The 9,045-nt window shown below is 45.3% G+C and overlaps 1 protein-coding gene across 1 annotated transcript; it reads left to right on the forward strand.

Annotated features, from left to right (window-relative positions):
• The first annotated feature begins 80 nt into the window (after positions 1–80).
• MDH2 (malate dehydrogenase 2) lies at positions 81–8,706 on the forward strand. Its single transcript, XM_063341790.1, has 9 exons — positions 81–228; positions 1,941–2,109; positions 2,869–2,952; positions 3,958–4,067; positions 4,591–4,716; positions 5,383–5,460; positions 6,690–6,789; positions 7,236–7,387; positions 8,402–8,706. The coding sequence occupies exons 1-9, from the start codon at positions 166–168 to the stop codon at positions 8,531–8,533; spliced, it is 1,014 nt and encodes a 337-aa protein (XP_063197860.1). The 5' UTR covers positions 81–165; the 3' UTR covers positions 8,534–8,706.
• Positions 8,707–9,045: the final 339 nt, after the last annotated feature.

Here is a 9,045-nt window from a genome sequence, read left to right on the forward strand (position 1 = left end):
CGGGCGGTCGTCGGGGGGGGGGGGAACGTCAGCGCGAGATCTCGCGAGATTTCTCCAGGGCGGGGATGGGGGAACGGGGAGGAGCCAAGTCTCGCGAGAGGCGGTGGTGGTCCCGCGCAGGCGCCGCGCCCTGGAGGTCGTTGGAGTCACCGCCGCCGCCGCGCCATGCTGTCCCGCCTGGCCCGTCCCGCTGCCGCCCTCCGCCGCGGCCTCGCCACCACCGCCCAGGTACGCCACACCGCCGGCACGCTGGGCCCCCGCACACCCCTCCCGCGGCGGGCCGGGGTGCAGCCCGGGCCCTCCGCGGTGAGGGGGCGGACGGGCCCCGCCGGCGGCCTAAGGGGCCGTGAGGGAGGTGAGGAGCAGAGCTTGTGAGGGGGTGTCGGGTCTGGGGCGGTGCCGTGTCTCCGCCCGGTGAAACATCCCGGCTGCTGCTGGGCGGCTCTGGGCACAGAGCCCCTCTCCAGGCAGGGGTAACCTGGGTGTCCGTGTTAATTCACTCTAGATGAACTTCTCTTTCTGGTGGTATGTCGTGGATGATGCACAGTGTTGCGTGCCGCTTCCTTCCTCGACTGAAATATGCTCCTCCTTTCAAAATGTATTGAGAACTAAAGGCTGGCGGTTGGGGGGTTTAACAGTAATCCTTAATATGCTGAAATGCCTCCTCTTGGTACCAGGAGAGGACGGCTGCTGCGTGGTGGGTAGATAGAGACCGACCTCTGTCTTCTAACGTAAATAGTTCCCAGTGGCATATGACAGAATGGTTATAGCAGCTATAAAAATAGGCTTTACAAGAGAGGTTTGTGTGATTATTTTTATAGCAATTAAATTTATTAGCAATAAGGTTTTGACCGCATGATATCAGCTCAGTCATATATATATATATAGGGCATAGCAGTGACTAATGCTACCCTTTGCTTCCCCTTGACGGGTCCTGTGCTGAATTACCTTTGTTGCAATAGCAAGACAACTGAGCTGAGGTTAGGCTGATCTAGCTCCTGGATAGTTTGTTTCGTGTCATAGCATAATAATTAAGTTGTTCATGCAGGGACTTGGAGCTATTATGGCTTTATCTGGTAAGACAGTGTGATAGATAACGTCCTTATCAGTGGTAAGTGTATTATTACATATTACATCTCTGCAGTAGCCTCTGGTTCTCCGTCACGTCAGCAGAGTGTTGCATTTTAAGATTGCTCTGGTCTTTTAAAGTAGCTTCGCTCTCATCTAGCGGCACTTTTTCTGCAAACAGGAGCACAGGCTTTTTCAAGAAAAATAACTTTCTTCCAGTGAGCACATTAGAGTAAAATAAGTTCACCATGGCAACAAAGAAGAGTTGATTTTACTTACTTCTCAGCCCCACTTGATCAAAGCTGGAAATTATAGTCACTTAATGTTCACAGGGCTCAATCTTGGGGCAGCTGCAGGTACTATTTTGAATTCACTTCAGGCATACACGTTTTCTTTACGTGTATGCGGTGGTTATTATGTTTATTGTAGTCCATTAAATGTATTGATTTTCCAAATGAGAATGCGTATATTTTTGATCCTGGCAATGAAAACTAGAAAAACTGTGTAACAGATCTTGCCCTACGTCAGACCTAGGCCCACAGGATAGCAGGTATTACTCTCAGGCAGACATTGCCATCTGAAGAAAGATGATCCTTCTGGTTTCTTTGCCTGTCCTTGCTTCCCTTTTGAGCTTGAGATCGCAAAAGAACGTTTTCCTCTAACTTGTCCTACCAGTGAACTTCAAAGATCTTTGGGAGGCTGTTGTGATGATTGCTTTCTGTGAGCTGAGGCAATCGCGTTTGGATAGTGCTTGATAAAAAAATTGAGAAATAGAACTAAAAGTAAAGAAAGTGTGGTGAAATCACCAAGGTCACTGCTGCGGTAATTACTAAAACATCTCTAAAATGTGTTTGTCCTCTTTTTTTCCTCAGAACAATGCCAAGGTAGCAGTGCTGGGGGCCTCGGGAGGCATTGGCCAGCCTCTCTCTCTTCTCCTGAAGAACAGCCCGCTGGTGAGCAGGCTCAGCCTTTACGATATCGCTCACACTCCAGGCGTCGCGGCTGACCTCAGCCACATCGAGACAAGAGCGAATGTTAAAGGTACTGCGAGCCGCTGGAAGCCATCTGTGCTCCGAAGGAGTCCTCTCCGGTGTCTCTGACAAGTGGAGATGCCTGTTGTTGTGCATGTAAAGGGGAATCTTCACATGATTCTGAAGCCTAGTATCAATTTAAGTAGCTTTTTCTCAAGCAGTGCATGACTGATTAAGGTTTAGCTGATTAGATTTGAAGGTATGGAGATGAGAATGGTTTGTCGTTGCACTATTGAAGGGGAAGTTCGTAATAACTGGCAGGAAACATTGAGTAAAATCATCTTGGAAAAAAGCTTGAGCGTTGAATCTAAAAGTTTGACTACAAATAGACTTAATGCTCTCTGAGTGTCTATGTGAATGCTACATGCTTTTCTGAAGGGACAGCTGTCAAGTTCTGATGAAATCAAAGAAAACTTAATCTGCTGATCTTCATTTTGCTTGAATGTGTCTTCATGTGATTTTTTTGGGGGGCACTGACTGTAGTGTCAAGCTAGGGTTTTTGGAGAGTAAATACACATAACAGGAGGAACTGAGGATTTTTGAAACAGTTGAATGTGAGGTTTCCGCCACTCTTTTAAGTTTTGAAACAAGGGAAAAGTATTAAATAGGGTCTGTCCATAATTGTATTTCTTTGCTTTTCAGCATAAGTCTGAATCGAAGGCTAAATTTTAAAAAGGAATTTGGTGCCTCTAGGCATAATTTTGTACTTTGAAGTGTCAAATATTTAATAACTAGCAAAAACATGGTGCCTGAATGTCTTCCGTTTCAGGCTTCCTGGGACCTGAGCAGTTGCCAGAATGTCTGAAGGGCTGTGACGTTGTAGTTATTCCTGCAGGAGTTCCTAGAAAACCAGGTATGCTCCTTGTTAAAAAGCCCCAGGGCTTCATTGAAGTGTGTTTCTGCAGTACTGTTGTTCAAATAGAGCTGTATCTTGTGCTTTATGGTAGTGTTGGCTTGGGATGTAAGTGCTGTTGATGACACTGACCAGAGCTGCTTGTGGGCACCTCCTTTAGCCTATGTCTTAGATTGTCCATTGTAAAATGGGCAGAATTGATTTCTGGAGTTCCTGTGTAGGGGGGAGGTGCAAAGACTTTTCGTGCAAGTGATCCCAAATCTCCCATAGTGTTTCTTGCCCAGAGCAATGCTCTACTAAAACAACTGTTTCTTTGTTTCATTTCTCAGCAGAATACAAATAATCCATTTGTTTTGCATTAATTGTATGGTAACTTCTCAGAGAATCTCTGAATGAATGCTGTTAATCCTTCCTGGAATGTCTCTGACCTCCTCCGTTTCTACTCTGTTTTTCAATATCCTATTGGGAACGTAACAAAATTCTAGACTTTAATGGCTACCTCTTCCCAATTCTTCATTTTTCGTGGTTAAAGTAGTTGCTGCAACAGAAGTGAGGGGTGGCACTTACGCAACGAGTGATATTTTGCACAGAGCAGTTGGCATTCAAACTGTAGCTGGGGAGGAGACTTTGGACGGGGAGGAGGATTCACTTTAGGAGCCGTTTATGCTGCTCTGAGCGCCACTGGTACACTGGTGTGGGTCAGCATGGTCACACCATACTTCAGGCTGCCTAGGTGAAATACACTCAGACAGTTGCCAGCTGGGCTGGTCGGCTCTGAAAAGCACTGATCTATCTGAAAGGGCAGTAATCTTTTATTAGCGAGAGGAGTTACCTTTGGAGCTGATTCATTACTGCAGCTGGAGAGTTTTGTCTTGCTATATGAAACCAGAAGTGAAAGTTGACGTATCTCTATCCAGACCAGGATATTGGTTTTTTTGATTGAGTTGCTTGCCCGTTCTGAGTGAGACTATGGCTAATTTAAAATACCGTACTGGATTTGTTTAGGTATGACCCGTGATGACCTGTTCAACACCAATGCTAGCATTGTTGCTACTCTGACATCTGCCTGTGCAAAGCACTGTCCAGAAGCCATGATCTGTATTATTTCTAACCCGGTAAGCATTTTCTGGAGACCTTGAAAATGTATTCTCAGTCTGCATTTTTTTCCTCTGCTAGAGTAATCTGTTGAGTTGCTGTTAGTTTTGACCAGTATCCTTTAAGGTCTGCAGGGTATTTGCAGAAAAGAACTAAAAGCCTGGTTCTACTAACCCATTTTTCTTGAGCTATATTTAAGTCAGAGGAAACTTGGATATAAAAGTGCTTAATATCTCAATCTCTTGTGTGACTATGGTTATAATACATGCTGGTGTATTAGCTGGAATAGAAGTCTTAGCTCGTTAAGGAAGGAGCCTTTGTAATGTGAATGAACAAATTTGTTGTCTTAATGGTTACTTAAGATGGAAGATTTTTATTCCAGCCTGACAGTAAATTGCTCTTCAATTAAGGAATTAAAGTAATTGGCTACAGTTGGCTTCAAGTTGGAAATATACTTCAGGTTGTTTACTGACCTGTTCAGTTCATGCGTTAGCTTCCTTAGTATACTAGCTTTAATGAATGCTTGCCTATTCTTGCTTGTAGGTAAATTCAACCATCCCAATAACTTCAGAAGTCTTCAAGAAGCATGGTGTGTATAATCCCAACAGAATCTTTGGCGTTACAACACTGGACATTGTCAGAGCGAATACTTTTGTGGCTGAACTAAAGGTGGGTCATAGTAACAGATGCTGGGGGAGGGATATGGTGCGCTTTGATCATCAGAACTATCAAAAATGCTTTTAAAATCACTGCACAGAGCCAAAAGAGCTTGGATTTCTTGGAGCTAAAGGCAAAGATTCCCTGTTTCCATTCTCTAGAGGAGCCTGGGTATAGGGTTTCTTGCAAAATGTGGTTCAAGAGACTTTGACCTTTCCTTTTCATAGCTGTCACCTGTGAGTGAGCTACATGTTCCTTTAATTCTGTTGCCATTTCCAGCCCTGCTGTTGCAACCGGAGGAGAGGGTTGAATTGTAGTATATATTTGCAAGTCAAACTATCTGTACTGCGTGTTACAGGATATTCTGCAAAGTATCAGGAGGTGTAACAGGTTACTACTCTTAACAGCCCTGGTGGAGTTTGTGCTTGTGCTTCTATTTATCTGAACTTGCATTACTAATATCCTGTAACTGTCTAAAGTTATCAGAGTAACCTGGAGTTCAACTCTGTAGATCTGACTTTGTCCCTGGAGTGTAACTGCCTCTGAAACTCCTGCCCCGTGTAGCACTTAGGTTATAGATGTGTCCAAAAAACCTGGGCAGAAAATGAAGCGTGGCGTTTTTAAATGTTTTTCTTGTCCATATGCTTCAGAAGCTGGAAAGTTTCATGTTTCTCTTAGGGCTTAGATCCAGCTCGAGTAAGTGTTCCGGTTATTGGTGGCCATGCCGGGAAGACTATCATCCCTCTGATCTCTCAGGTAAGTCATAGTAACTGCCATGTGTGGCATCACACTGTATGGTATTCCTCATGGATATGTTAGACTTGATGTAAAGTGCCTTTGTGATGGCATGGAAGGTGCCATACAGCAGAGACAGTCTTCCCTGCTCTTAGGGCTGCTTTCATTCTGAGATGAGGTACAAGATACTGGAAGGCAATGAGCTAAATCTGAACTCTGAGTGGTTTAAATCGTTCCAGCCTTTATCCTCTAAAGGACGTTGAGATAAGAACTGAGGTGTGGTGTGGGTGTTCAGATGTCTTGCCACTGTTTGTTTTGGGTTTTATTTTTATGACAGGTATTTCATGATGTGAATACCTTGCTTCAGCAGGAAAATGAAATTGATTTTGCTGTGGCGGACTAGAAACACCACTTCAATGCCATTGAAATGAGGAGGCATAGCTCAAGCTGTGTGGGGAGGCCTGCTTCAGTAATGACTGCTAGGCAGGGAGAGGGTCCCTTCATGCATCTGAGCCAGAATGAAATGCAGTTCTAAAGCAGGCTGCAGCTTCATGAGGAGATAGGTAGGAGATGGCTAGGACGCGAGGAGCAGGAGATGGCTAGGATGCGAGGAGCAGTCTGTGAGAAAGGGGGAAAAAGCTTTGCTCTAAGTGAGGAATAAAGGGTCCTTCACCAAAGGATATTTGTAGGGAATAAGAGCAAGGGCTTTGGAGCAGCTGAATGCTGAGAGGGTGCTTTTGTTAGACAGTCAATCGGGACAGCAACAGCTGTGCTTAACATACTTGCGTAGCTGTATCTGAAGGTTCAGTAACTTAGTAAATGCTGCTGGCAGACTGGATCCTTCGTAAGGCTCTTGACTTCCATAATGCCACAGTGACCCAAATACTTACAAGGTGGCCTTTGGAAATTCCTAAGGCCTGTTACATGCTTGGAGGGCATCGGTCTAGTGCAAAGCACTACACAGAAGCAAGTAACCATGGCAAGCCCTGGTTTTGCTGTCAAGTTGTGGTTTAGCCTTGAGTAAGCTAGGCGTGGATGGGTTCCTGTTACAGCCCATGCAATACCCGGCTGCCTCGGTGGACGCTTGCAGCTGGTCAGTGTCACACAATCTGTGAGCTGGGGTAACTGATTTTCCCAGTTGAGAACTGTTGGTAACAACTTTAATGTTACAAAAAGCATCATGTGGGTGGCCTCATGCTGAATCTGGAGGGGTCTTGGTATTTGATAGTAACTTCTTTTTTCCAATCTAGTGCACACCAAAAGTGGACTTCCCTCAGGATCAGCTGGAAAAGCTTACAGGGAGAATTCAAGAAGCTGGCACTGAAGTTGTCAAAGCTAAAGCAGGAGCAGGTTGGTTCTTGACTGCAGCTTACAAGTATTTCTTGTTGGCCAGCTAAATGGATGCAGTCCTCTTCAGTTTAATCTTATTGACAATTGCGGTGCAGAATTGTGAAGTGCTGATTACAAATCTAGCTGCTCTGCCATGTCAGCGACTGCCTGAACTGTGGTACTGGAAGCAGCTCAGTATGTAGGTAAAACTAAACATTAACTGGTCCTATGCCATGTGTACGGCTTTAAAAAGAATCTTCTCTGTCAAATTACGCTGTTCCTTCCTGTAAATCTGGTCAACTAAATAGTGTGTAGGTGGCCAAAAGTGGCTGCTTTATCCAACTGGCTGTGAACTGGAAGCCAGTGATGCTGCAGCTCTGTAAACCTATCAGTGTGGAAGCCTTTGATGCTAAAGAAAGTATCAGATTTCAAAGTGATCTGTTCTAAAAGTGATTTAACTCTTACAGGATCTGCCACCTTGTCTATGGCCTATGCTGGTGCTCGGTTTGTGTTCTCCCTGGTGGATGCAATGAATGGAAAGGAAGGGGTTATTGAATGTGCCTTTGTTCGATCGGAGGAGACGGAGAGCCCATACTTCTCTACACCTCTGCTGCTGGGAGTACGTACTTTAAATGATGGAGCTTATAAACAGCAGCTACTCATCTAGTCTTGTGGTTTTACCGAGTGATTTCAGTTGAGTCTAATGCTAGCTGTCGCTGAAGTTAACAGCTGAGCGTGCCTTTAAGAGTTCTTGAATGTTTGGGTATTGTATTTGGGCATATACCTCATGCTTGACAGGGATGATAGTGCTTTTATCCGCTCTTAGACCGCGGGTCGCTGAGTAACCAGAGATTCAGACCTGTCTTAAGAGGTCACGCTTGCCTCAAGTCAGTGCCTGTTTATGAAGGGCTTTCAGATGATTAACCAGAGTCAGCAATCCTGTCTCCTCGGCTTGATCTGCTACAAGCAAATCCCTCAGAAATTGAGGCACGTGGGGAACTACAGCATGGATGAGGATTAATAGATTGCTTTTGGGACCTCTGCTGAACTCTGAAAGAAGTGTTCCTTTCGTCACCCTTACCGTGTGGGTGGAGTGGAAAACAAGGATGCTGCAGCCTTTTCGTGGCTGCTGGGATGCAAAGGATGGTGTATGCTGTCTGAGGTGCTACTGGTGAGGAAATGGAAGCAGAGGGGTATTAAGGGGGAAGGGTTTGGATATAGGCATGAGATCTCGAAAGCCTAGAGTGAAACTGGAGCAGTTTCAGACTGCAAACCATTGGCAAGTGAAGGGCGTACACCAAAGGAGAGAAATTCTCGTGCCAAACGGTGGGGTTGAAGATAGGAAGAGGCACGAAGGAGCAGGTTGGTATCAGTCTCCTCTTGAAGGAGCCTGTGGGCTAGCTTCAAGTTTCACGCGTGTGAACAGTGAATGAGAACTTTGTGAGGGCTGCAGAAGTTGCTACAGATAATAAGAGGCTTCCGAGCCGAGCCCGGAAGCACGGGGTTGGCAGACTAGACATGAGAGGTCCCAGGCCGGGTCTCCATCTCAGCTGGGTAATACCCAATCAGAGCTGTTAAGTTACTCTCTAGGTCATTCAATGAATGGTTAATCCTTAAATCCTCTTTCCCTCAGAAAAATGGAATTGAGAAGAACCTAGGTATTGGCAAGATCTCCCCCTTTGAAGAGAAGATGGTTGCTGAGGCCATGTCTGAGCTGAAGGCTTCTATTAAGAAAGGAGAGGATTTTGCGAAGAACTTCAAGTGAAGAGTTGATGACGACAGGCATTAACAACTTCCTTAATTTATTAAGGCATCATGTCACTTTACGACTTCTGATTCAAAGCTCGTGCTTTGATTGAAGTCTGTCTGTACTAGCTTAATGATTGTTGCCAGTGCTGAGTCTAATCATCAATAAAACAGCCTCATTTTTTCAGTGTACCATCTGGAGTTGTCCTGATGTGCTTGTCTTTTGAAGGCGGAAGCTGTAGGTCTCTGAAAGGTTATCGGTCTCCGTAGCGATGAAATAGTCTCTTAAGGTGGATGAACTGATCACTCCAAATTCTGCTGCTTGGGTTTTGGCTTGGGCTGCTTGTTCGGTGCAGCAGCTGGGAAACCGGGCATGGTGAAGTAAGGTCGAGAAGGGGTGAAGAGGCTTGCGAGAGGGATCACTGAGTGAAGTGATCCAAGAAGTGGGTTTTTTCGGGAGGTGACGTTACCTCTGTTACCTTGCGTTGCCTTAATCGCATATGTAATTTGATTTTTAAAAGCGTAAGTAAA

This window comes from Chroicocephalus ridibundus, chromosome 7 (assembly GCF_963924245.1).
Source record: "Chroicocephalus ridibundus chromosome 7, bChrRid1.1, whole genome shotgun sequence".
Classification (NCBI taxonomy): domain Eukaryota; kingdom Metazoa; phylum Chordata; class Aves; order Charadriiformes; family Laridae; genus Chroicocephalus; species Chroicocephalus ridibundus.

Coding starts and splice junctions, on each gene's coding strand:
- MDH2 (XM_063341790.1), top strand. CDS start 166: ATGCTGTCCCGCCTGGCCCGTCCCGCTGCCGCCCTCCGCCGCGGCCTC. Junction 229..1,940: donor GCCTCGCCACCACCGCCCAG/GTACGCCACACC, acceptor TTTTTTCCTCAG/AACAATGCCAAGGTAGCAGT. Junction 2,110..2,868: donor GACAAGAGCGAATGTTAAAG/GTACTGCGAGCC, acceptor CTTCCGTTTCAG/GCTTCCTGGGACCTGAGCAG.